This window comes from Euwallacea fornicatus, chromosome 18 (genome assembly GCF_040115645.1).
Source record: "Euwallacea fornicatus isolate EFF26 chromosome 18, ASM4011564v1, whole genome shotgun sequence".
Taxonomy (NCBI): Eukaryota; Metazoa; Arthropoda; class Insecta; order Coleoptera; family Curculionidae; genus Euwallacea; species Euwallacea fornicatus.
In genome coordinates, this window is record NC_089558.1 from 1,449,281 (window position 1) to 1,475,819 (window position 26,539).

The 26,539-nt window shown below is 38.7% G+C and overlaps 3 protein-coding genes and 1 long non-coding RNA gene across 10 annotated transcripts in view; 3 read left to right on the forward strand and 1 right to left on the reverse strand.

The window, feature by feature from the left end:
• Positions 1-570: 570 nt before the first annotated feature.
• Positions 571-26,539, reverse strand: part of LOC136345142 (heterogeneous nuclear ribonucleoprotein C-like 1) — a 142,067-nt gene continuing 116,098 nt past the window's right edge. For 5 of the 6 annotated variants that reach the window (XM_066293180.1, XM_066293178.1, XM_066293176.1 and 2 more), the window contains 5 exons: positions 12,719-12,873; positions 10,920-11,045; positions 10,627-10,841; positions 1,800-1,952; positions 571-1,740 (listed from right to left, as the gene is read on the reverse strand). In XM_066293180.1, the coding sequence (XP_066149277.1) occupies positions 1,570-1,740; positions 1,800-1,952; positions 10,627-10,841; positions 10,920-11,045; positions 12,719-12,873 (820 nt within the window). In that variant the 3' untranslated portion in view covers positions 571-1,569. The remainder of the gene's footprint in view (positions 1,741-1,799; positions 1,953-10,626; positions 10,842-10,919; positions 11,046-12,718; positions 12,874-26,539) is intronic. The other variant, XM_066293177.1, reaches the window with a different exon arrangement.
• Positions 4,096-5,167, forward strand: LOC136345145 (uncharacterized). Its single transcript, XR_010733100.1, has 3 exons — positions 4,096-4,286; positions 4,417-4,571; positions 4,642-5,167. It is a non-coding gene; the product is annotated as an uncharacterized lncRNA (long non-coding RNA).
• On the forward strand, positions 8,224-10,245 carry LOC136345141 (uncharacterized). The gene is made up of 2 exons (XM_066293175.1): positions 8,224-8,445; positions 8,499-10,245. Exons 1-2 carry the CDS (start codon positions 8,373-8,375, stop codon positions 10,181-10,183), a joined length of 1,758 nt encoding a protein of 585 aa, XP_066149272.1. The 5' UTR covers positions 8,224-8,372; the 3' UTR covers positions 10,184-10,245.
• Positions 20,688-23,112, forward strand: UK114. Of its 2 annotated transcripts, none has more exons than XM_066293184.1 (3): positions 20,688-20,905; positions 20,958-21,191; positions 21,624-23,112. In XM_066293184.1, the coding sequence occupies exons 1-3, from the start codon at positions 20,760-20,762 to the stop codon at positions 21,697-21,699; spliced, it is 456 nt and encodes a 151-aa protein (XP_066149281.1). In that variant the 5' UTR covers positions 20,688-20,759; the 3' UTR covers positions 21,700-23,112. The 2 variants fall into 2 exon arrangements, with proteins under 2 accessions (XP_066149281.1, XP_066149280.1); XM_066293183.1 differs by having other exon boundaries at positions 20,696-20,905; positions 20,958-21,187.

The following is a 26,539-nucleotide window of genomic DNA, read 5'->3' on the forward strand; positions in this document are numbered from 1 at the left end:
CACCATTTTAGCTCTATTTTGTGCTTCCATAAACGGAGTAAGAGGGCGAGGGGAGTTCGGGTTTTTAAAAATACACCCGAATGCCCTTCACAAGGAGAAATTATGTGCATTCCTGGGTACTCTTGCGAATAACTGGAAATCGGTGCCAGATGCGGAAGCATTGCAAAAGGCAAAAAACTATCTAAATCGAATAAGGAATCGAATTTTCGCAGGATGGCGGGTCAGTGGCGTGGGAGAAAAAGTTCGGGGTGGTTAAAAAAACTGTGACCCCGGAGAAGGTGCTGCCGCGCAAATTTTGCCGGCAAGTCGCGAAGGGCGAACGTGAAAATTGCGAGGAGATGCAAATTTTCATGTTGAGATCTGAAAAACTGAAGTAGTTGGGAAATAAAACAAATATGAAATTCTGACGCTCGGCATTCGCCATAGAAAGCTCGTGCGGGCTCGCAGCGCTTTCGGGGCGTAGATTGCACGAATGAAGCTCTGCTGCGGAAGACTCGGACGTCCAGTATAAGAAACTCTTGCGGGGTTTTTTCTAAAATGAGGGAGGGTGAAATAAAATCCAACAAAAGCTACAATGGAGGACATTTATTTAATATCATAATATCCCATCTACATAAGAAGATATTTTATTAATAACATTTACATTAGAATTAAGTCAACATCATGGTCGGTAGCGGAAATTAAAAAAGCAATATTATTGATAAACAAGGAAGCATTTTTTTTATACAATCGTTATTTCTATATTATTATTAAACTCTTTCAAGCACACTGGCAATAAATCTTATACTGGCATGATTGTTTCATTTTCAGGAGATGATGATTGGTCAGATTCATTCAGATCACAATAATAATGACTTCTGTGGTAAATATGTACATGTTTCTTCCACGAATTCGAAAATAAACTTCATATTTTTTAAAACTTTGGTTGTTCTGATATGTCTTCTTTCACCGCTCACACTCAATTTTCCGCAAAAACTGGCTTTATGTGGCATGACAAACAATTGATTTCATAACCATGGAGAACCTAAAGTTACATTAAAATTGTTTTTCTTGCTATTTTATATATTTCCTTGTCCACTTTTCTTTAATTAGTATTATGATATGTCAATTTGTTATTCACAGATTATTTACAGTAAGTAAGCAGCTTGTTTGGTAGTTAGTGCCACGTTTTTTACTCGATTAAAACCTTTAAAAAACATTACCACTACATTCTGTATTATAAAATACATTTGTATGTATACTAATTTAGCTATTGTTGGGCATTACGAGAGGAAAAATCATAGAATTATGACTTTTTGTAAAAAAACCATACACGACCTGGTGGAACAACCCTCCTACGAGAACATACCCGCGCACCTCAAAAAAGCTTTTCTACAACGTTTCATTCCACCAAAATTAACTACATTAAATAACGAAAAAAAAAAAATCAACGCCAAAGACTATTCAAAAAGACTCGGAAGATCTTCTCATTTGAAGATTGTCATGCCCCTTGATCTTCTGCCCTAATTCCGCTGATCCCTAGCCTTCCGCACGCATAGTCTTTGACCATTGACCTGGAACATAGATTTCCTAATAAATTTCCCCTTTTAAACTGGTGCTAAGACTCGATTGGGGCTTCCATGGGTCGCCATTCTCCGAATGGGGGGCAATGGCCGCAATTGCCGGAGGGGAGGAACCTGGCTGGGCTGTTGGTTCGCTTGCGATGCTCAGCGCGTGCATGATAGTCTTGGCTGCTGCGGCCTGAAAATCAACACCCAGAAGGTGTGTAAAAAGTTCGTTCTAAGGTTGATCGGGAGTACCTGATGGTGTTCCACACCCATGAGTTCCTCCAATTCTTTGGCGTTTGCGGTTGAGTCTGGAGTGCCTGTCATGCCATCTCTTTCGTTTTCCAGAGAGCCGTTCTCGGTGTGTTCGTCATTGTCCTCGTCTTTGGTATTTACAAGTTTGTTGTCCTGAAAAAAGCCGAAAGACTCGTTGAAAACGGTCGCATTTTCGCTGCATCGGCATTTCCTCACAATTCTATATTCGTTGGTGCGTGTTTTTGTTTGCAAATCATTGCAAGGTTTCCAGATAATAAGTGAATACTATAAAATTTCAAAAGACCTGCGAGATAAACCAAATCAAATTCATGGTAAGTCGGTTGCCTACAAAAAGGAGTGGTTCTTCCCAGTATGTCGACTTCGTTTATTTCGTTCATGATTTACTTTGCTCCAGCTCCATATGGAAGAAAATGTCTGTAGATACCACCATACTGACTAAAATTTGTTTTTATTTCAATACTCCCATGGAAAGTATACTATTGGTGAATTTACCAATTGGCCTTTTTTCCGCCTTAAGCCTGCTTTCAATCATAAATATTTAAAAGTATGTTCAGAATGTATTATCTTATGAATACGTTCCTGCAACTTCGGTAGTAATTCTATATGGGCGTCAGTTTTGGGCGCGAAATTTCCAGTTTCTAGTTCGCCAAAAATGTATCTTCGGAAATTTGTGACAAATTTAAAATCAATTGAAAAAACGATTACAAATGTTATAACACCTGCGAGATAAATGTGATCACAACCAATGCTGCAAGGCTGCTAGTATCTACGTAATCACGTAAGGCTGGTTCCGTAATCCGGTGTGTTTGCTATGTCGTTGACCACGTTTGTTCCATGCGTTTATGCTCAACCTCAGAGACTGAGAGAAGGGGTATTGGCATTTTGGCCTGAGGGCAAGCATATCAAAGCATCCTAAAGTTCGCATGGAGCCTTATTTAAAAAATTGTGTATTTGGATGGTAATTATTCCAGGAGAGCTGATCTGAAATTTTAAGCCTGCCGAGCTTTCTTTGAGACTAGGGATTTGTGAAAATCTCATAGGTGGATGTAATTGTATGAAAAATAATGCCTTTTTGACTTATAATACGTAATTTAACTTAAAATTTTGCTAATACATGTATACAGGTTGTGGGGTTAAAAATCAAACGTTTGGATCGAAAATGTCGAGAAAAGCAAACTGAAGGTTTTGTTCCAATTTTCTTCACGCAGTCTTCCTTTGGGCTCTATCTTCAAAACTGTAAGACTTGATAGGTATGAAGACGTAAATAAAAAAATCACCCTCGGTATTGCCCTATAAATGTACTGAAATATACAGTGTGTGCGATTAAAAATTCTGCGTTTGGATTACGGAGAGGTGGGGAGAGAAACTTTGAAAAGTTTCGATAACATTTCTCGATATGGTCCTCTTTCGGACGAAGTATCTTCGAAATTGACCGAGGTCACTCTTTCTGGTCGGTTTGAAAAATACCGTAACTTTCCAACCTAAACTGAGCTAGTGTTTAGGTTGCACCCGCGCCGGTTTTATGAGGTGCTAGATGTGCGTATTTAATCCTTTATGTGTCTTTTACAGCTCGGTCTACAAGGCTGTGTAAAACTAAAGGGTAACCCACCATAAACCGTTTAAGGTGCCTTTCTTCTAATTACAGAAAATTGTTCTGTAAAATCGTCATAAACTCGGCAAAAATAAATTATAAAACGACCCATAACCGTGTTTTATGTGAGGTTCTCCTCGTCCCAAGGCATAGACTTATCGTTCTTTTACGTTCCAATTAAGGTGCATCTCTGCGTGTTTTTCTAATAATGGGAGTAATGGGCCGATATTAAACTTAGAGCTATTGGAAAAAGTTTCTCGACATTTCAATATAATTCGGCTTGATATCTCGACTTCCTGGGCGTAATAAACCGTAACAAATTTGTTTCGCCGTTGTCGGCCTCTCCAGTGCTTCTCAACCTCATTGTTCTTAAAGGTCGGAGGAACTTAATTAGGCCCTCCTTTGCGAAATTAAATGAACTAGGCAAAAGTTCTGAAAGGTTAATGTGTGCCTGAGAACTTTGTTGAATACCGAATTAAAACGCTAAATTATTAAAAGACCTCGCTAATAGTGTTTCACAGCAACATCTTGCATTTTTGCAAACTTCCACGCTGCTCTAATGCAGCCGAGGGCGTTTACCCTTTTGAGGTAAACCAACCCTTGACAATGCCGCCCTCAAGGCGGTTTTCACACTGACAATTAGCAAACGCGTTTCAGGGCTTGTTATGTCGTCCCAAATTTCAATATTCAAAATTAGAGACACTGTTAAGCAACTGCAGAGATAAATTAAGGAAATTACGTCGTGTTAGTGCTCCTAATATCCAGAAAAATACCGTTTTGGACCTTAAATCCGGAGAAAGTATAAGCCGCTGTCGTGGATTCCAGAACTTTGCACTTTTACTTTTAGAAAAGAATATTAAGACAAATGACCCCAGGTAACTTCTTATGAGAATTTATTACTCTAATACGCGGTAGACTTGGAAGTAAATTTCGTAGTGGAAACACATCCTTCTTTGTTGTAAGCCCATTTGTTGGATTAAGCATGGTTAACCTCTCGTATTCCAGCTTCTTGCTCAGAATTGCGTATTCGAATATTGGTGTTCAAGACGACTCCGTGCATTTCAATTCCCTTCTAGCGGTACTTGAAATTGTCCTTATGTGGCCAGAGAAAGCTCGACAATTAAGGTTTCGGAGACAGTTTGCCTTGGAGTTCTCTAATGGTACTTGTTCGCTTTATAACGAGAGTCCCAAAATAATCCCCCATATTGAAAATTTCCTATGCACTTTTAGGTCCCTGCATCTCGGAAAGTTTAAGCGGACCTTTGAAATAATCCCCATTACATTTGATTTATAAGTTTTTGGGTGGTAGAAGATTGCTGTGAGCGAATTGGAAATGTCTTGAAAAGGCTCCCTACAAGATTCTTGTTGGACGACTGCTTTGACCTCCTTCAAAACTGTAAGAGATCGATGAATTATAGTTACTCGTGCCAAAAAATGTTTTAAAGATCACCTGTTACACGCGTCTTAAAAGATATAGGGTGTCTCATTTAAATCATTGTAAATATGAGTGGCCGAAAGCTAAGAAGAGGAAATTGGACATTTTTGATTCTAGAGTTTTACTTCAGTCATTCAAAACTTTGAATTATTCTTAAAGCATGCCGGATGTCTCGCTTTAAAAAATCATGTTCGTAGTAGAAAGCCGAGCAAATTTTCACAAACATCCCTATAAATCAGAATAGTAACACATAGGTGTATCAAATACAATTCGCGTTACCTTGATTTTAGATAATACTCAAATTCACACTGCCTCCTTAAATACAGCTATTTTTGTTTCTTGACATTTTGGTGAAGAATTACTGTTCCTCCAACAAAGTGTCAAGAAAGGGCACTGTATTAGTTATTTAATTTTTTAATATGATTGCCGAAAAAAAAAACAGATTTTGTGTTCAAAAGTGAGTGTCCAGAGGACTTATCCGATGGGGAATTTTAATATTTTCGAAATCTTGGTGTAGAGCGGGCGCTGTGACGACACTTTTCCTATCTCTAAAAGCTTTCAATTTTTTGGTGCCAAATTGTACAGTCATACGGACAAAATTGATCCTGTCGGCTTTTCTGCCCAAAAAAGTGTGTCTGATTGATGCCACCTCAACTACCATTTTCCGAGATATTCACATTTTAATTACTCAGTTGTCCCACTTGTGATCGGGGACAAGTGCTTCAAAGTAAATTGATTTTAAAATTGGACACCCGATACCTCGGTTATTATCAACTTTTTGATGCAGGTAAGTTGGGTTATTTCTTATGACTTTCACATAGGGAATTTATGGTTTAATTGTGCACAGTTATTCTGTCAAAAATTTTGATTACATTTTTGTATACACTTTACTTATCTCTACCTGTTTTAGAGTTGTAGAGCTCGTATTAAAGCTGCGTATAGTGAATGTAGAATTATTTTAAACATCTAATGTTCGCATTGGTGCACGCCAAAATAAGGTTTTGATGAGACAGCTCGTAGACGTTAGCTCCTTTTCGGTAATAAACCCTATAAGGCTTTAATATCACTCCTTCTGTGAACTCATCAACAAGATTTTTTCAGCATTTGCATTAGAAAATTGCAGCGATGTTATACTCGTAGATACACACGAAGTATCTGCTTTAACATGTGGCCAAACTGCAAGCTCACGGTAAATTTAAAAGCAACGTGAGCCGGTTAAAAGGGGCTTTTATACAGCTTTCAATGGGCTGGCAAGCTTTCGTTTTGCTCATGAATGCCTATGTAGGAAATCTCAATCGTAAAGGTTGTTTAATTTGAAAGGGATTTAGTTGATTAAGTGGTGAAGAATGTATCTCAAGTTAACGAACAGATAAAAATAGACGAGAAATATGAAATATCAGACAGACGAAGCAAATCCGCCTTCTTATACCCAATTTGGATAATTTCCGGTTGCGTGTCTTGTAATTTTCTCTTCTTAATAATAAAGACGTTACTGTCAATCCATCGAATGGCACTCCCCGCTGCTTTCTTTATCGAAAAATTCTGGGTAGGTCAATCGACAGGGGCGGCCCATTATTGCTCCATCACGTTAACTGGGAAGACGCAGTAATTCGTAAAAGATAATGGGAAAAAGAGACGACAAAGAGGCCCCAAAAACTAGCTAACTAAGAATGATCAGGAAACTATTTAACGAGTAAGGGACTGGCAGTGCATTTCTTGTTTAAAGTTTATATCCGAAGTTACTTAAAGCGAACAGATTGGGTGACCACATAAGATTGATAGTCTCGGTACTGGAAAGTTTTTAACTTGATTTTTGTCGAATGGCCCTGCACGTCAGCCCCGGACCCTCAAATTGACTTCTACAGGGATCTAGCTAAATAGCAAAGCTTATAAGTTTTCTAGGGGTTCAGTTAATGAATACCAAGTAGCCTAACAAAGTTTGATCCGCAGTCAAACAATAAAGCGCAGAGATTCGTCTTTTGTAAACCCGAAAGTAGTCACAATGGCGGCATCAAGAGCACTCGGAAAACATAAACAACTTCAGTGTTGGCTGCTAAGACGTCGAGGAATTATATAAAGACGATCCCTGTTTGTTATTGTTCAAAACTCGAAAAGCTGTTAAATCTCCATGGGGATTTTTGGGCGAATTTAAATTAGAAGTGCGCCGGCTTTTCAATTGAAACACAAAGAGATAACGAATCCGGAGTTAATGGCCATTTACATAGCAAAGAAATTTCGGAGGAAATTTGTCATTTGCCGTCTTTGGGTCGCGTTGTTCAGCGGGAAATGGACTGAGAGAAAAGTGAAGGGAGCAGTGTTTTATTTCTGTACACGAGAAGGTAAATTCAGGGTCTTTTTGACAGCTCACGAAGGTTTAAAATGACTCATAATTGGGAAAAGTTTCGCTAACTATCTAAATTAGAAAATTCTCAGCCCGAGTCGCTCTGAAGTCGCGAGTTTACGGATTCTATTTAAGGAGTATGCAGGACCAGCTCTGAATTTATGTCCATTTCTCGGTCTCTGCCCGTTTTTTGGACGCGGAGTCCGAGAAAAGATTGTTGTAACAATGAAAAACAGTTTGTTCTATTATTTGCCGTCGCATTCCTAAATGCATGATTTTGAAGAAATCGCACTTTTAGATAACAAAAGGGAAATAAGTCATATGCGAAAATTTCTCCCTTATAATGTCCTCTTGAGGACTATGGATTTAACGATAAGAAACACGTAAAGGGACGTTAACACTCAAGCTGTTGTAACAAAAACTCATACTTTTGGCTGGACGTACAGAACACCAAACTAGTCATTTTTAGTACACTTCCTCTTCAAAATCTTGTTTGGAAGTTAGTATCTTAAAAACGGTGAGGGTTAGTTATAGGGAAGCGCATGTTGGAAATTGTTTTTGTTTTTTAACTAAACCAGTTCCCACGATATTTAAAAACAAAACATAAGTTCTGAAGACAGCAAACCAGATTGAATAGAAAATTTTGAGCAAAATTTAGGCCTCTTTAGACTTCAAAAGGGTCCTAGTCCGGTTAAAACAATCGTGTTTACGATTGGCTTTTAATAATCATAAAACATGCAAGTTGTTCTAACTGAAAAACTATCATTCCGGATGGCAGAATTCACACGAGAAAAATGTCTAAAATTTTTATATTTTTTCTCCCAGCAATAGTCATCGGGTTTTGTATCTTCATAACTACCGAAAACAGATATACGAGTAGATTATACAATAAATTCAGCGTATATGTCCATTACAATGTGCAGGACGTCCTATTGAAAAATCAGATTTTTGGATCGCAGCATTAAGAGGGCCTTGCAATGCCACCTCAAAACACTTAGAGAGGTATGAAAACGTCTCCTCACCTGAAAACAATCTTCCCCGTCAGATCACCTCATGAACATTCGCCATCTGTCATGTTATTCATAAATTGTCAGAGCCAATAAACCAAAATTCGAAGTAAAATGGCTATCTCAAATTCTCAGAGCGACTCAGATCTAAGTTCAGACTCATCCTGGTGTCTCTTGAATGCCTCAAGCCCGCCCTCCAAGCAAAATTCATTTGAGAATCTTGAGGACCTCGAAAAAGAAACCAAAGAACAGTTAGAGCGGCAAAGTGAGTTTTCGAAGAGCCATAAGGAATTTCAAGTTTTAGGGGGAATATTTCCCACGGGAAATCACCAGAAATCCTCTCGCGAATGCATTAATTTCTTAGCAATTATGGGCTGTTTGCTGATCATTACTGGTATGACCTTGCTGAATACATATCTGCCGTCTAACTACGTGGAATCTGCTGATACAAAGGAGTTTCATAACCATGTAAAGGAAGTTTATGAGCACGGCCAGAGTCCTAGTTTTGAAAAGGTAGCCAGTGGCATTCAGTCTGCGAAAGATGTTATTGATACTACAAAGTCTATGAACATATTCGACTCTTTGATGCGGAACCTCACCGAAGAGACTTGCGAACCATTAAGTTCGGAAATTTTCAACAAAACTTTGTCCTCCGAGGACCTTCGAGAGCTAAAAACTCAGGTGATTGTTCCTTACTATGATAAGTTGCTCAGGGTTAGGACGCAGCTGAAGTCTCTAAGCATTGACAAACAATTAAAAATGTTTACGAAATCTCTCTCAGAGCGTGCAAAAGAGCTGATGAAGAGCACCAGTTTCCAGATATTTGTGGCTACTTTGATGCAGGACATTTGTCTTGTTAAATTGATCAGTGAGCTTTCGAAGAGAGCGAAGATGTCTGGCAAAGACAAAGAAGAAAGGAACCGTGGAGCATCAACTGAGGCTAAAAAGGCTACGAAACCTCACAGGAAAAAGAGAATCAAGAGGAGTGCCTTAAAGAGAATCAAGAACAAGGACGTCTTAGCAATGCCTGCGAAACTATCTGCGCATGATCGACTCAATTTGGCAACTGAAAATGGCAAAAGTGAATGTGAAAAGGGGTTTGAAGAGTTGGAGAGTAGATGGTCAGCGCTGGAACAAAGCCATCGCGAAACTGTGCAGCAGATCAAGGATACATTCCAAAAGAAAATGAACGAAATCAAGGAAAGGGAGATTGAAAGTTTTAACAGGCAGCAGCGAATTCAGGTCACAAGAGATGAGTTCATTCAAAGGCTTAAAGCTCATAGAGAGGCATTTCTGCACGGCCTCAGGAAGTTGCGAAATGAGAGGAAGAAACTTTTGCACGAAATCTGCTACAATTTCAAGAAATACCGAGATTGGAGTAATGAAGATATTTCTGCAGGTAACTGCACCATTGTCTTGCCTGATGGGTATGATTTTGTTAAGAAACTTGAGGCAATAAAAAACAAGGAAAGATATAACCTACAAACGTCCAACGATGAGGCTTTCAGTTACATTCCTGCGAAAGAACTAGAATCAACCCCTCACGATGAAATCCCTGAAGAACCACTACTGAAAAGCAAGAATAAATTATTCGGAATGAGTGTTAGACCGTTAGAGCAAATACAAGCCAAAAAAGGCATTAAAGAATTTACGAAAGTTGCCCACAATGTTGCTACCGCTCCCTTAGAAGCTGCTTCAAAACCTTTGGTTTCGAAACTAGAAGAGGCAGGAGCAAGTACACCGCAACCTGCTCCAGAAGAAGCATGGCCGCATGATGAAGCATATGAAGCGGTCAGAAAAAGGAAAAAAAGCAAGAGGGATCTCAGTAAGTTATATGAAGTAACTTTCGAAAAACAAAGCGAGAAGATTAAGAAGCAGGATGTGATGAAGTGGGGCAAGAAGCTTAAGCCGGTTCCACTTAACGCATTGAGTAAACAGGATCCTTCAAAGGCTCAAAGGCAGAAGATTATGCGTAAGGGACTGCTCTAAGTTGATTTTTAACATAATTAATGAGACAAGTTGAAATAAATTTAAATAAAGTATTACGAAATCGAGCGTTTTTGTTGTGGATTATGGATAGCAGAATTAGCAGAGTTTTCTCTCCATACTTTTCTAGGGACCGCTGTATCTTTGAAACGACCAGAGAGAGATACAAGGACGTGCATATTCCAAATTGTCTTGTTTGAATTTGAATTGCAAACATCTTAAGATATACAGGGTAAATAAAATAAAAATAAAAAATAATATTTTTTGCCTGCAAAGTGCACCGCAGCTATTGTGAAATATACCGAGTGGACTTGAATAAACCGAAACTTTTGAACTGGGAATGAAACCGTCCTTAATGTTATAGGGTAAGTCATAAATAACACGTTTTTCACGGCAAATATTAGAGGAAGCCAAACTGCCTTTTACTGTTGACGGTCGATGCTTACCTTATCTGGTGTTACACTGTCTCTGGGCGATATCGGAGGCGACGAACAATTGCCCATTGAGGGCACTCCCAATTCGTAAATATTTACCATATGGGCTGCCTGTGCGTGTACCATAAGGTCCCAGGCATTTTGAAAGGCATCTTTACACTGAACACATAGTAATGCTGCTGATGAATGCTCATCCAACGGCGTTCCTAAGGAGAAAATGGAGTCTCCTGCATTTTACAACGTACTAAAGAGGTCTCATTTCTTAGGTGAAAAATATCCTCATTAGAAGAAATTTACATACTCACTTGTTTTGCTAATCTCACATTTACAGGTAAACCGAAGCTTGCAGTAAGTTTTCTTGTGTTCCAGGAGATCGTGCAGGTCTGAGAACATCTCTCGACAGTTGCCGCATATCAATATGTCTTGATTGCCTTTTGAAGAAGAAAACGGGCAGATTAGTCTTAGGTCTTGGAAGGTTTGCAAATTGAAACTGAAACGTTAATCACGTCCATAAATCAGAACGCAATTTACGATTCGATCTGAGAAAATTAAATAGTTTGTTCGGGCGAGATGCCTTCGGATCGGTCAAATAAATCAGCCGGGATTAGCCCCGATAAGTGTCTTGCGAAGAAAGGAAAAATTCGTTTTTCTGTTAAATGGAAATGAATTTGTTTTTGAAGGAAAAGAATAGAATTTTAAATTCCCATATCCATTGGATTTTTCCCGTTGTGTGTGTGTGTAAATAAAACTTTTTAGTCCATAACTCGCAAGGAAACTTAAACCGTTCAGGGGAGGCCATAAATCCGAGTCACATGTGCGCTTTAAACAATATAACTAAATTATGAAGTCATTTTCGCGGCAACAAAAACTGCATAATAAATTAGGGCAATAAAAGCTAGAAACACAATAATTAAACCAACAAAATAAACTCGGGAATACAAGGCGAGTTAGCCAAGATTTATGCGGAAAAGAAATTGTAAAAATGGTGCTTTTCACACGGACCACGTTAATGAAACCGGCTAAGCTTTGTAACGTTTATTTATATGTTTTTGTCGGGCTTGAAAAATATGCCGGGATGAGGTTTTTTTGAGGGGTTATTATGGTAGGTTTGTGGCTTTTTGTGCGAAAATTTCATTTGGAAAAGTGTCTGAAAGTGCTTAGAATAATTACAAAAACAAAAAATAATTGAAACTTAAACAATAATTCACATAGAAGAAGAAGAAGAAGAAGAAAGGGCCTTCACACACGACAAGGCTAAGAAACGATACCATTAGACAGAAATTTTGAACTCAGCAATACCGCACGGTTCTTCTCATTTCCGTTTCCCCGGCTATGTCCCTCTTACCACCAATAATTTCTTCTTAACTTGTAACACGATCTATTCACCAAAGCTTCCGCCTGATGCATTCATCATCACGTGATCCGATTTCGGATCGGTACCTCGTCGGATGATAGATGCATGGAATAGAGGTATAAGTAAAATCGGTTTATCTTGCAAGAACACACAGTTTTAATTAACCGACGTTCAGCTGGACAGAAATTCGATTTAAGTCGACTCTCAACAATTTCTAATTGTCCCTCCGAAAATGAAGATGCGCGAAAAAATGGCCGTTTCCCCCTCCTCATTTTTGGATTCAAAAATTAAAGGCAAACGATGATTTCACTGTAGTACTTGCCGAAATATAAAAAGCATTAAAAATAATTCCATATCAGTCCTGTAACGCTGAAGCAAAATTCCTAATTTTGCTTATTTAAACTCTCGTTTGCCCCCACTGTTCGTTCGACTCACGAGTCAGATCTAAAGTTATTGCGCAGCATGTAACCATCTTCCTTCTAATGCATGCTCTTAAATAAAGACGGAAGATATAGCGTACGTGTTAAATGCATCTAGAGCCTGCTTTGCTATTTAAAGCGGCAGGATCAATGTTATAGCTTTGTCTCCGTCTAAGCTCACATAATAAAAAAGATAGTTAGCTATCTAATGCGGGATAGACGGTTATGAATAAGTTTTGGTGAGGCTCTGGCACAGTGGCGGTAAATAAGCATTCTACCGGTAAAAACACGTCAATCAAAGATTTGGCTTATTATGCACAATTATACCTACTATAAACTTTCAGCTGGTCTAGAGATGGTATCGAAGTGCATTTCTGGATCTGCCCAATTTTACCATTTCTGGTCGTAGCCGACATTAGCCGTTGTCTTTTGAGGGGTGGCACGATTCGGGCAGGACCCACTGGAAATGCCGTTGATGCATAGTAACTGAAAAGTAAACACAAAAAATATCAATAACACGAACGGTCCTTCAGTCTTTGATATACAATTTCCGACAAAAAGTCCTTCTCATCAGTTTCCCAAACATTTAAGTGCAGTAATCTGTCAGAGGATTGTAAAAGTGCATCAAAAGATCCCCTGGGAGTTGAGAAGTAATTGGATTCCGCGTTGAAAGTCTCTAGTAAACAGAATAAACGGTTCCTGGATTTCTTTAAACTCAGCTCGAAAGGAATAGCAAACCTATGCACTGGCTTAAGTTTTTTAATTTGGCTACCTTTCGCTGACTTGCATTAAAGGGTTTAATTCCCTTTTGCTTCAAGGAGAATCGCGGTCGATATTCTCAAAGCAATTCATCGGATGTTCTCCATTGTGCCTCAGAGCCGTGGGAATTCAAATTTTCGTCATTCAAATTTTCAGCATTCAGATTGATGAACACGTTTTTGCCGATCTAATCTAATCTCCCATTTGTGATGTTACACAGATGACCAGAACTAATTAAATTCCCTCAAAGGAAAAAAAAAAACGTCTAAGTTAATTACGCTAATGAAGACAGTACTTCCAGGTTTGGAGCCATTATTTTCCGGCAAATTCCCACCCCAAAGCGACCGCTCCTATAATTTCAATATTACTTCCCAGCATCTGTCCTCCCTTCAACACAATACAAATTCAGAATCGATAGTTGTAGCAGTGCAGCGGACAAGTTGTACGTCCGGGGACCGCCATTAATGATGTGGCACAAATCTTATACGAGCCCTGTTTTATCATGGTGTCAACAACAGTTGCTGACGACGACGACAATGCCGCCCCCCGATATTGGGGGCGACTTTGTTTCGATTTCTTTAGTCTCGAGGTGGTTTAATAAATTATTCCCTTCAAATCAAGATATATGAAAACTTCCTAAAAGTACTCCCTCTGGTGTTTAGTTTGCATTCGAAAGTTCGATTTAATGGTAACGAGACGGGTTACTCACGGGCCTTCTCTGAGGCCAGTAAAGTTCCATTAGTGCGTCACAATTTTTCCATAATTTTCCTTCAGGAGACTCGAAATGATTAATCTGTCTCCTTATTGGAGAGCCTCCGCGTGCCGGCATGAGGAGCCAGACATAGGAATTCCATTTTCGCAGCTTTCGACGGTCGCCCCATTGTTGAATCGGCGAGTTATTTCCCCCCCTCCAAAGGTTATTGGAGATATTCGGGATGTCCGCATATAGCCGAAACTTCTATTATTGAAAGCTGCAAATTCGTACCATATCAGCCGGGTCCAATAAGAATAATTAAGGGCCGAGAAATTAAGGTAATGTGTAGTCGTATCAGAGAGTTTAGAGGTTTTTAGAGGTAATTAAGCTCGTAGTACGCGGTTGAATATCTTGATAAAAAAAAAACAATATTTGCGATTCCTGAGTGTAGGTCGAGTCTTGTCCAACCTCCGATGTTAGAAAAATCAGATTTCCGCCCGCTGTAGTGGAAAAAAATCATGCAAAACACGATATTTCCTAATTTTATCAATTGCTCGTTCATTTTGCTTTGGTCCACTTGTAGGCATTGTCCGCCGCGTTTCAGATAAACTTGAAATATTGACACTGAAAATATTAAATGGGCCGGACCTGCGAAGTCTATCGGGCCGAAAACTGTTCGGCGCCCGACAAATACGAGCACCGTCATTACATTTTAGTTAAAGAACTATTTTCCCGCCGTATAGTTCGGTCCTGCGACGGAATTGCGACTGGACCGATGCGTCTGAATTGACCTTTAGGTATCTAATATCAGGGGCGGCTCTAAAATTATTGATAATACTTTCAAGTTCGGGTTCTTTAGCCTCGTTACGAAGTTTCATAATTTTCACTAAAATCCTTGATCCCTCGACATGTAACTGGAAATCTCGAATACTGTTGAAGAAACACCGAACACTCGTCCGACGTGTCTCCGACGTGGTGTCTACCGACGACTGTTTTGCTGAATTGAGACCAACACCTTGTTCAAGTACGTCTTTTCATATGAGGGCAATAAATGTTTAAAAACTTTATTATGATATGCCCCTGATGAACGCCACTTTAAAATGGATCGCTCTTGAAAATGTAGTTAAACAATTTTTTTTGCAATAAAGCAGGACTCTCCTGATAAATTAAACTGCTGCATATCGTGCAGGTCTAAATTCACCAACCTCTCCTCCCCACGTCAACTTTTTAACAAATTACTAATTTTTAAAAATTAAAACTTGGGTCAAGTAACATCTTAAATTAAAGGTCCTTCAAAGCTACGTTCAATAGTTTATGGCGATCCAAAATCTATAAAAAATGCAATGCCGTAACGTCCGTAAACGATGGAAAAACTTGTTGGTTGGTAGGGAATTAGTTTGTTTTTGTTTTGTGTTCACAAACAGTCTTTGGTTTTTTTATTTACATTTTCGTTTTTTTTTTAACTAAGCACCGTTTGTGTGTGAGAACAAAATCGCAAATAAACCAAAATTGATTTAACTGAGTTTGTATTGAATTTTTAACCAAATTTATACTTGCTTTTTTTAAAACTAATTGACAGATCTCGAATCGGAATACACAATTGAATGCAGTTTTGAAAGATCTCTAATTTGAGATATCACTTGACCCATATTTCAGTTTAAAAATTCGGCCGTTTTGGGTTGACTGTGACGTAAGCAACATTCAAAAAAAGAAACAAACGTCGAAGTATAGTTTTTTTTTTCAATTTAATGCCGCTTTTGAGCCTTAAAAAGATGATAATTCGTCAAAAAGCTAACAGAGAAGGGGGGCAAATTAGAGCCGCACGGTATATCCTTGGTACCCTCACATGAAGTTGAAAAAGAGAGGTAAGATGCCGAAGTTGACGTTTTGATACACCACTGATGAACGTCATTTTAAGATGAAACGTGAAAATTCTTCAAAATGGTACGAAATAAATTGCTGCAAAGCCACAAAGCAGGGGCGTCTCTGAAGTCGTTGATAAATTAAAACAACCCTTAACTAGGAAATTTCGAAGCAAATTCTGGTCTTCGGGGAATGCTATACCGGAAAACCCAATTTTAAAGTGAAAGAAATTTCAAAATAATATTCTTTAGCAGAGAGATTTCGATTGAAGTTACAATTTTTACGAAATCTTCGAGCTTTGCGTCATTGGAACCCTCAACTTTAACCTGGCAAATTGCTAAACGTTTAAAAACAAAACTTGATGTAATTATTCCAAGTCAGAGGCGTCTCTTAAGGGGTTAAGAATTTAAAAAAAATGCGTACGCTGACTAAGACCAAAGGGTTGAACTGTAATAGTACGTACGCTTTCTTGTGTGATGGAAATTATTTTTAAAAATGTGGACCTCTTGACACGCCACTGATGGATAGGATCTTAATTAGATTTAATACCTTTGGGAACGGAGCTAATATTGCTATGCAATGAATTAATAAAAGTTTCAAATTACGCTTCACAGTCTTGTTCTTCTGCTCTTCTTTACAGTTCTGGACCTGGATGTTTTGGAAGTGCGTATTTCAGTTGAACATCTGAGTGGATTTACCCCATGGTAAAATTGCTTTTGCGATGCAATGCCAATGGAAATAAATTCTTATTTACTTGTTTTCTCCCAATAAAGATCAGTAAAGTGGTTCTGGCCCCAATTTAAATTTATAGGAGCTGTAGATAAAGTCGAATTATAGGAGAGAGCGGAAAAACGACAGGTCTGTATTAGATTTCAGGAAAGAATTGCCGGCTGACACCTTATTTGCACTTCATCTCGATGAATCCGAAAGCTACCATTTGAATTTCCAATACTGTGTGGGACAATAGAGAAATTTCAATGAATGGCTTCGAAAATATCGACCGCGATTCTAGCTTAAGCAAGAGGGAATTAAGCCCTTTAAAGCAGCAGTGCCCGAGTTAAAAACCGTGCCCTTCGAGATTAAGTTAAAACACGAACTAGCCTGAACATTTCACTAACTTCATTTAGGCCCTAAAATCTAGAAGAAACCGGCACCGTCGTTATTAGTAAATTGAAACTTGTCCAGAAGTTCAAGTCCCGTTAAAGGAGCTTTTTCAAAATTATCGAAAAATTGTCAAAATTACTGCTTTTTTTTAATGGTATAATGTACCTTATGATATACTGATGAAATAAAGTTATTTCGCGTTCAAGATTTCAATAAAGTTTGCAAATTTTTAGTAGTTAGTATAGTATCGGACAAGCACATGATGAAGGTTATCATCTACGGTGGAGGGGGTTGCCACAAGCGCAAGGCGAGCGGCGCGATTGCCCCGCGGGGACGATGTGCATAATGCGCAAGTATAATGTCCCGCATTATCTACAGAGTCCACGGCTAAATATCATTAGTTCCCGCAAATTTACTTAAAGTCCCCATTAGTTAATTTCGTTATAAGACGCTATTGTTATTTACTTTTTAGTGCTCGGTCTTGTAAGGAATTCGCACGAGTCAATTTGAGGGGACTCCGAAATATTTTTATTAATGGAGTTTATTACTAATAGGGTTCATCGCTAATGGAGTGAATTCTCAGAAACAATTGATATCGAGCGTGAAAGATTAACTCGCCATTCACGCTCGACAACATTTATTGCGCTGTAACGGTTAATAGGCCTTATCATGTGTTCACAAGCAGATTTCAAATTACCACGTATCCAGGGTGTCCGCTCCTGGAGTTCAACCACGAGGATCTCAGTAACCATAAAGGCCACGAGATTGGGTAAATTTGGGGAAAATTACGCAATTGGGGTTCAAAAATATTTAGCTCAGGTTAGTTTTTCCGGTCATTCACTGCGTGTTTGGGTTGCACCTGGCACAGTTCAGAGGTTATTTTTTTTTAAGTGTTCTTTCATTTAAACGTAATCGTAATGTAAATTTTGCTATTTTCATGTTATTACAACGAAAGCTGATAGCTCGTCATAAACTACACCCTGAATAGGTAAATTACTCATTAAACTTTTATTACCCAAGAAATATTCTGATGAATATTTTAAAAGTTCTGTCAGCGAGGCGGTGCCAGGGTTACTAAGGCGTTAATGAGAATTGCCAAAGAAAAGTTCGTAAATGCACACTTTTGCAATTTTAGTTTCGGTGCCCCGACAAGTGAAAGTCGTTAAAAGTTACATAAATAAATAGGCCATTTAATGTTCGTTTTTGGACGGAAATTTGTTTTGTTAGTTTTGAGACATTACTCGAGCCATATTGTCCGATTTAACCCGGAACGACTTCTTAGAGAGATGATAAACAAAGATAGCGCATAACTGCTCAGTATATTTTCATCTTCAAAGTTTCAGTGGAAATTCGAGATTTCGGAAAGCAAATAAGCCTCCCGAAAGGAAAATATTTACTCCATTTGGCAGAATAAGACTAATGATACCATTAAACTTAAAAAGTGGCTACGTAAGGCCCTTTTTTCGACCGAAATCGCCGAGATGGAAGTCTAGGTTCTTTTTAGTGTTTTGTTAATTATCCGGGCCCGAAGGCGCGATCGTTTTACTGGTTAAATTTCGCGGAAAGTGAAGCTGGCACTTGAGTCAATTTAACTCATATTTCCAGTTCTTTCGGTTTATCTTGGGTTCTCCCTTTTTCGGGCCTCGGGCCGAATCGACGATAAAACATAAAAATCAATTCCTAAATCCTTTAAAATTCAGTGTGACGTCAAATTCTATTCAAGACCCAAGTGTCACTTTGCGAGAGTATAACTTGGTCACCGGGGAATCCCCGTATGCCAGACGAAAGGCATTTTGTGCGAATTTGCTTGCAATAGATTCGACACAATCCCCAGTTTGATAACTGCGACTCAAGCCGCCCTTATTCCCCGCCCTTATTTTGTTTGTCAGTCCTGATTCTGTTTTTCGGAGAGTTTGAACATCTTCGCAACCAAAGCGTGTTCCAGTGCGATAATAACAGCCCTTGGGGGAATTTAACGTTCTCAATTTGCGTTCATTTAGAGAAACACAGAAATATAGACGCATTACTTTTAACGTGCAGTGGTATTTCACTCGAATAATTACAAAAGCAATCTCTCATAGTGCTGAAATAAAGCGAAATTGAGCGAAAAAAGAATTATCTTCCACAACGTGCCATGTCCTTTTTCCGCGTGGATGCTTTTAGTGTAAATGGACTTTTAGAGGGCAAATTTGGAATAAATAGGTTGCTTACAGCTTAAAATTTATGCAGGAATTCGGACAGAGATTAAATGAAAATTTCATTAACCTCTAGATTGCAACTCAAATCAACAAAACAAACAAAGAGTGGTAAAAACTCGAGCTAATTCATGCTTTAAAAAAGATCTGTGCTTTTTAAGCTACACAAAAAACCAGCAAATTCTAAAGCTAGAAGAGGCCGAATTAACTCGAACTAGCAAGAGTCAGGTTAGTTGAGGTTGTGTTGGGAGCCAAAGATTCAACCGCACCTCCACTTGGTGACCCTCGGATAAATCCTCCTCCGAGTCCCGTTAACCAAAGAGAGGCGTAACACACGCGAAAGGCAAAAGGACGGATGGAAAACTGGGCAGTGCTTCGGCGCGGACTTGCCGAAGGAACGATCTATTGCATCATCAGAAGCCACCCGTAGGGGAAAACGTGACAGGGAAGGCTGCGGGAGGTCAAGGCGAATTGACGAGAGGGTCGAACACCCAAGAAGGGCTACATGCGTATGAATGGCACTACGCTAAGAGAGGTGTCTCAGAAGAAAACGCAAACATGCAGGAACAATTTCCATCGTTGAAGATAAATCAACATTTTTATGGGATGTATACATACAGGATTGGTAACAACACGAAACCCGGGAACCAGCAGGGTATAGACGAAATTATTGGAACGAAGAGGAGATGTGATGTCCCGCAACTTGAAAGGACGCCAATCTAACATACGGGCGTGCGAAGCCCTCACGAGGGGCGTTATTATATTAAGGTCGAAAAAAAGTACAAGAGGACCCTAATATAGCAGACAATATCTTCGAGAAACACCACAGATGAAGAGAGCGCATATTCAACTAGCAGAAGATGAGTAGCCCAGGAATAAACTCCCCACCTACCCTGTGAGCCGGGTGAGGGGCGGGGGAGTGCACAGAGTGGACACCAGGACGTTTCAAAGCGTGAAAATCTCGTAGCTACTTCAGTTCTTTCAATTTAGACCCATTCTAGATGTAAAACATCCAGACTGCAGGCATTTGCAAATTCTTCAGCGATCTAGTTTCTGGACATGTGCTGGAATTCTTTGTCCTGGAAGTATGAATATCATTTCCAGGCAGCTTCTGCATTTTAATATCATGAGAAACAAATATCTGCGTGCCATTGCGGCTTTCCAGGAATAACTTGGGTTCCATTTCAGAAAGAATCAGGGATTGTCAATTTGGCGAATGTGAGGATCCAGTAGTTATAAATTCTTATGCGTATGAAGTTTTGCTCGTGTGAACTGTGAATCTGCTTCCAGGCTCCTTCCGGATTTTCACCCGAATGCTGAAAATCAATATGCGTTTTTGGGCTGCTCATAATTACGATGCCATGACTTATTGGGGAAAATTCTTCTAAAATTGAAGTGATATGAGTCGCAGTCAACTAATATTTTACTACGCGAATTCGTTCGTTATGTCCGACAGCTGAATGGACAGGCCTGGATGGACCCCCGAAGAGCTTTCATTTTTCGATGAAACTTCAGCAGTTTTGGCGATGTCGTTACTCGCATACCCATAAAGCATTAGTTGTTTTTAAGTTATCCATTCGGCTGATACTGAGTAATATATTATGGGCCAAAGGTCAGCAATTACAACAATTACAGCAATCTTTGTTGTATGAGTCTGTGTAGTAACACTCATAGAAATTAATTTTTATAATGATGAAATAGTTCTTATCAGTAAACATGGTTTAAGCCTGCATTGCAGTCTATAAAAGATCCGATTAATGTCAGGAAGGCAATCCCACAGAAAAATCTGGCAAAAAGTTCATTATTTTGGATTCGGCAGCTTTGCTTCAGCCCTTATGAAAATGACTTCGACCAGGAGAATTGTTAATAATAACAACGCCCCCAGACCCATAGCCCCTTACAAGTAAGTCTAAGTAATTTCTTCACCTCGATAGCTTACACGTCGAAATTTCTAGTCAAGCAGTAATACTCGATTCCACCGTATATGTCTCAGGCTGCTTAGGGCTGGATAAGGACACAATGAAGCTGGTAGGGGGGGATGTGCGTGCAGAAGCAAGACAAGCCTTTAAGAACTTGGGGCAGATTCTGCAGGCCGCAAAATCCTCCTATGATAAAGTGATTAAGAGCACGATTTTTATGAGCGATATCAACGACTTTGCAGCCATAAACGAGGTTTACAAGGAATGTGAGTACGTTTCAATTTTTTTAGATAGTTAAGCTTTCTCGTGACCCTTCAATATCCCGGCTAGGAGCGCTCGTCGAAAGGCATTGAAATTTTAACTTAAAAATAAAAATTAGGCCTCAAGTTGAATTTAGAAACGGGTTGAGAGTACGTTTAGCATCCTGCCTGGCCCTGTTAAAATTGTTTTTGTTTTAGAATTATCTGTGTTGCTATTTACGAAAGATTTCCCTGCCAGATTTGCGGTGCAAGTCGGCAAACTGGCTCTAAACGCGAAAGTTGAGATGGAAGTTATCACAGCTGTGGGAACAGTTAAAACAATATGCTGTAAACATTAATTATACCTGCACTTTCTGCTGTTAATATTTATAATCCTAATGTTAACGATTATACAGGTTTCCTATGATTCGCCATAATTATTATAAAAAATAAAAAATTGCAGTTTTTCGCAATGTGTACCCAGCAAGGACTGCGGTCCAAGTGGCGAGGCTGCCCATGGACGCCAGAGTGGAAATTGAGGTTGTGGCAGCTGTGGGGGAGCTTAAGACCGTCGAAGCCAAGTTGTGATAATTAGGGATGATTGTTACTGTGCGAGCTTTGTTGTGCGATTGAATGAAAAGTCATAGTTGTAAGTATTTTTTTTATCTGGCTCCTTACGACTGTCGATAGGTTCATAATGTTCAGTGACATACACAGGCTCCAATGGAAATAATGCAATTTCTTGCATTTTAAAAGAAGCACGTCAAAACCTCAATTTCAGTTTAAAAACATTGAAGAAAACCGATGAAGGTAGTAATAGGAAAAATGGAGTTTCCCGGGCTTGAAGAGAATAATTTAAAAAACGCCCTAAAAAAGCTTTAAAGACGCGCTTTTATTAATCTTAGTATTACTCGAAAACTGAGACGGATGGGTCTAGGGAGTTTTGTGGGTAAATTAATCTCAATTATTAAGAAATTTCAGATATAGGATAGTATGCAGGGGAATCTATATGGAAAAGTAAAGCTTTAGCATTGGAAATAAGCAGAAATTGATGTTTCCAAATTTGGTTTTGGACGAACTCGAGTTTCTCGATAACCTATAAGTTAGCTATGAGGGGTGCGTTAAGAATTTTTTCTTTTCGATCGATAGGCCAATGATACTCAATAAAATGCTCGGGAAAATATTAAGTCGACAAGGTCTGAAGATGATCACACCAAAATTCCTCATTGAAAAGCGTTGAAAACTTGCTTTTACTAATTTTAATATTACACGAAAATTAAAAATGGTCAGGACATCTATAGGTAAATTTTCAAAAAATTCTTTAAATAAATGCTTTTTTTGTTAAAAATGATGTAATGCACCTCAAAACGTACGAAAAGAATAAGTTATTTCGGTTTCCAGATTTCAATTTATTTTACAAATTTTCGATAGTTTGGGTAGTATTGGACAAGCATATAATGGACGGTATCTTTCACTGTGGAAGGGGTTGCTACAAGAGCAAAGCGAGTGGCGTGATTGCTCTGAGGGGACGATGTGCATTATCGTATATACAATGCTCCATTCTATCCACAGGGTCCACGACTAAATATCGGGATTTTCGCAAATTTACTAAAGATCTCCATTATATAATTCTGTTATAAGCGGCTATTATTTACTTTTTAATGCTAAGTCTTTACCCAGGGGTTTGTTGTTTCTCGGTTAATTTCTAGAGCTTGACGGGGTTTCGCAGTAGTCAATTTGAGGAGAATATCTAATATTTTTCTATAGAGTTTATTATAAAAAACAAATGATATGAATGACGAAAATGGTGAATTCATTATTCACGCTAGACAACATTTATCGCACTGTAGGGGTCGACATAATTTTTATAATTTCATTATTATGTTATATTTAATTTTGTCCTATATTATATATTTAATTGCATTAATATTAATAAAAGTACGTTAATATAATTATTATATATCCACAAACCCATTTCAAATTACTTTTCGTGTGAGGTGTCCGCTTGCGATTAGCCACGAGGATCTCCGTAACCATAAAAGATACGAGGTCGGTTGAATTGCGAAACATAATGGCCTATGGAAAAAGTTGAGTTTACGAGGCTTAAAGATGATCGTGGTACAAACTCCCGTTAAAAAGCTTTGAAAATGTGCTTTTATTAATTTTAATATTACAAAAAAACTTAAAACGGTCATTATAGGGATGTTTATAAACAAAATGACTTTAGTGAGGAAAAAATTGAAGAAGTGTTTAATACACAAGATTTTCTATATGAAAAGTAGAGTTTTAACGTCCCAATCATAGCGAACGTGATTGACGAAAGTTCAGAAAACTTGTGTCTATGAAAGCTAAAACGACCCAGGATGCCCTACAGAGTGCACCATGGAAAACATCTACACTTCGTAGTTTGTATCTTTGCGCATGTACGTGGTATATATAAATCGCATGCATAAAATAAATTTAAAGTCAACATAAAATATGACCAGTGGCGTCTCAGAAATTTTATGTTTTTAGATTCCAATAAAAAAAGTTGGTATAACTAGGCCAAGTAAAGAATAAGGAGATGTAGAACTATGAATTATGCACTAAACACCATAAAAATAAAATTAAAATCACGAAAACGGTTAATAGTTATACGGAACAGAGTGAAATAATTAACATATACTGTCACGCCTCTGATCGTGCTAGAATTGCAACAAATAACAAACTCAAGCACATACGTTCATACCACCATCTATATTCAACTTGTGTACACCCTCAATATCAATTTTGACCCGTTAGTCTAGTCCGTAGTAGAAGATGTGCACATTGTATCCCTGTCTTTGTCACTTGGATATTAGCTCACCCCCACACATCCTAGACACGTAGATGCTATCTCATTCTATACACTCGCGAAGATCCAAACTAGAAACTGTAGCTACCTAGACTTTGAAAAATTGGAATTTTTCTTGAAAAGACATTGAAGCATGTCCAGCACTTGACCATGAAGAAGTTTGAGTTGATATTTTCGACGCGAACCTTACTTGATTTTAAGTCAAGTCGAGAAAGGAAGTAGCTGTCTATAGCATTTCCCCTTACATTCATTCAGCTAACTTCCCCATTTCCTCCAAACATTCAACCACCATTCAAAGTAAATTTGACAGTAAGTTTAATTGACGAAAAGGCATTTTCCGGTTCTGCTTACTTTGAAAACAAAGCCTTTAATGATGGCTTTCATCAAAGCCAAAGGAATGTTAATAGTGCCATTTAAACCATGTTTGAGGCATTGAAAAAAACTATCTCACAGGCTTACGGTTGTAAAAATACATAAATAATTGACCTAATGGATTTTGTAATTAAAAACAAATACCGATTCCGTTGTTGTTTCGAGAAATGAGCTTTTTCACTTAACTTTAAAAAATGAGGGGAGACAAAGTGGTTCAACACGTGAATGAACCGGTTAAATTTTTCTGTTTTATTGAATATTCGCAGCCAGATAAAAGCAACAAAGCAGAGGGAAGCTATAAAGCTATTGAATCCGATACTGTTAAATTATGTAGAGCCAAATAATCGATCACCGTTTTAAAGTTTGTTTGCATTGCATCTACGTGGCATCATAAATCCACCTCAAAAAGCTAATTTACTGAGCTCGTCAGCATCTTCTTGTGTAATAAAACAGAGCAAAACAAACACTAAAATTAGTAAGATCTAATCGGACATGCAAATAAAGGTGAACTTAATTACGAAGTAAAAGTAGAGTAAATATCGTTTTATCGTCCCAGCAGCAGGGCCCTGCTTGTCCGACAGATAACGGCGATGAATATGGAACAGGCCCTGCAGGAAACGCTTAGACCGTTCCAGGAAACAGGGACGTACTTGTAGCCATATATTTTCTGGATGGGGCGAATGTGTCCGGGGCAGATGTTTCTTATCGTTATCGTTGGAGTGAGAATTGCTTGTGCAATTTTCCGGAATTGTGCAACAGATTATTGAGAAAGATGCATGTTAAAATGAGGTTTACAGCAGCTTAAAGTCAGAGTTATTCACGAGTGTGTCCCGGCATCATGACGCGATATGAAATTTCACAGATCTCAAGGTCTCCGGAAAGTTCCGTAGACCTTAAGGCAATGGCGGACGATGCAGTAGCCAGCAAACAAGACTCGATAAAAGATCCTTTCCCTCGACATTTAGTGGTAGAAATATTTCCCCAATTTATGAATCACGCCGTATATGGGGAAGTTCGGCGCGATCTCTCACCCCTAGATCTGCCACAGACTCTAAGATACTGGGTAATTTAAAACACATGGCTTTGAAGCCATTAAAGACAGGGCCGTGTGTATTACCATTTTCTTCAAGTAAGAAGTGGCCGACGAAACAAATGGAAGAAGTAATTTTTGAAAATTGCTGGGTTTTAATTGGTTTTGAGGCTCAAACGATTTTTAAAATATGTTTGTTGAGCGATGCAGGAGTGATGGAAATATTAATTTAAACGTGGTAAAAACCGGAAATGTGCTGGACATATTTTTAAGTCAAGGACAGACAAAGTAGGAGAAAAACTTTTTTTAATGGTATGCTGCAGAACTTTTTGCTACACAAACAATGCGGTAAAGTAACTTTTCCGCAGACTCGAAGGAGAACATTGTTACGCAAGCTACGCACCGATTTTACAGAAGGCGACAATGAAATACTGTTTCTAACCGAGTTTGGCTTCGTTTCTTTACTGTACTGGTGCCCGGAAGGGAATGCAAGTTAACGAAATTAACTGAGGTTTATCATACTAAAATTGGAAAATTTGTGAAACTTCTGGGAAATAGAGTATGCGCCATTAGCGCCGACAACCGAGGTTATCAGTACCGTGTCTGCACGGAAACCAGGAGGAAAATAATGTTAATAATTTCCGAAAATTGTTGGGTCCTAAAAGATTGTGATAAACCAATAAGGCACTGTATATCGAGAACTGCGAGCGTGAACATGCTTACTCAATCACCTCAATCTCGATCACTGAGGCCCATTTAAGCTTAGATCCTCCACTACCCTAGGAGCCAATAAATCAAACTGAAGAGATTTCTTTGGGAAAGTCCTTTGGAGAAAGGCAATAGCTAAAAATAAAAATCCTTGAGGCGATCAAAAATGTAGTGTCACCTGGATTTCGCAAGATTCGTCCAGAATTTAGAACTATACGGGGTCGAAATTTGGATTCGGCTGGAAAACGATGAAGATGAAATTCCTTTGATAGCTTACATCCCTTAAGAGCCATCGGGTCTTAGGAAGCGCATGTAAAAGATTGGACTGAGTTTGACTTTTCCAAATTTCAAGATGAAAGGTAGAGTGTAATAACGGCGGGGTGGGGGAGGGGGGTACAGGTGGAAATGTGAAGTTTCCAGGACGTAGCCGGTCCGA

Excerpts from the sequence above, each read along its gene's own strand:
- LOC136345141 (XM_066293175.1), top strand. The coding sequence starts at position 8,373 with ATGCCTCAAGCCCGCCCTCCAAGCAAAATTCATTTGAGAATCTTGAGG. Across the intron at positions 8,446-8,498 it reads GAAAAAGAAACCAAAGAACA|GGGGAATATTTCCCACGGGA; the intron begins GTTAGAGCGGCA and ends TTCAAGTTTTAG.
- UK114 (XM_066293183.1), top strand. The coding sequence starts at position 20,760 with ATGTCAGGAAGGCAATCCCACAGAAAAATCTGGCAAAAAGTTCATTAT. Across the intron at positions 20,906-20,957 it reads AGACCCATAGCCCCTTACAA|TCAAGCAGTAATACTCGATT; the intron begins GTAAGTCTAAGT and ends CGAAATTTCTAG. Across the intron at positions 21,188-21,623 it reads AAACGAGGTTTACAAGGAAT|TTTTTCGCAATGTGTACCCA; the intron begins GTGAGTACGTTT and ends AAAAAATTGCAG.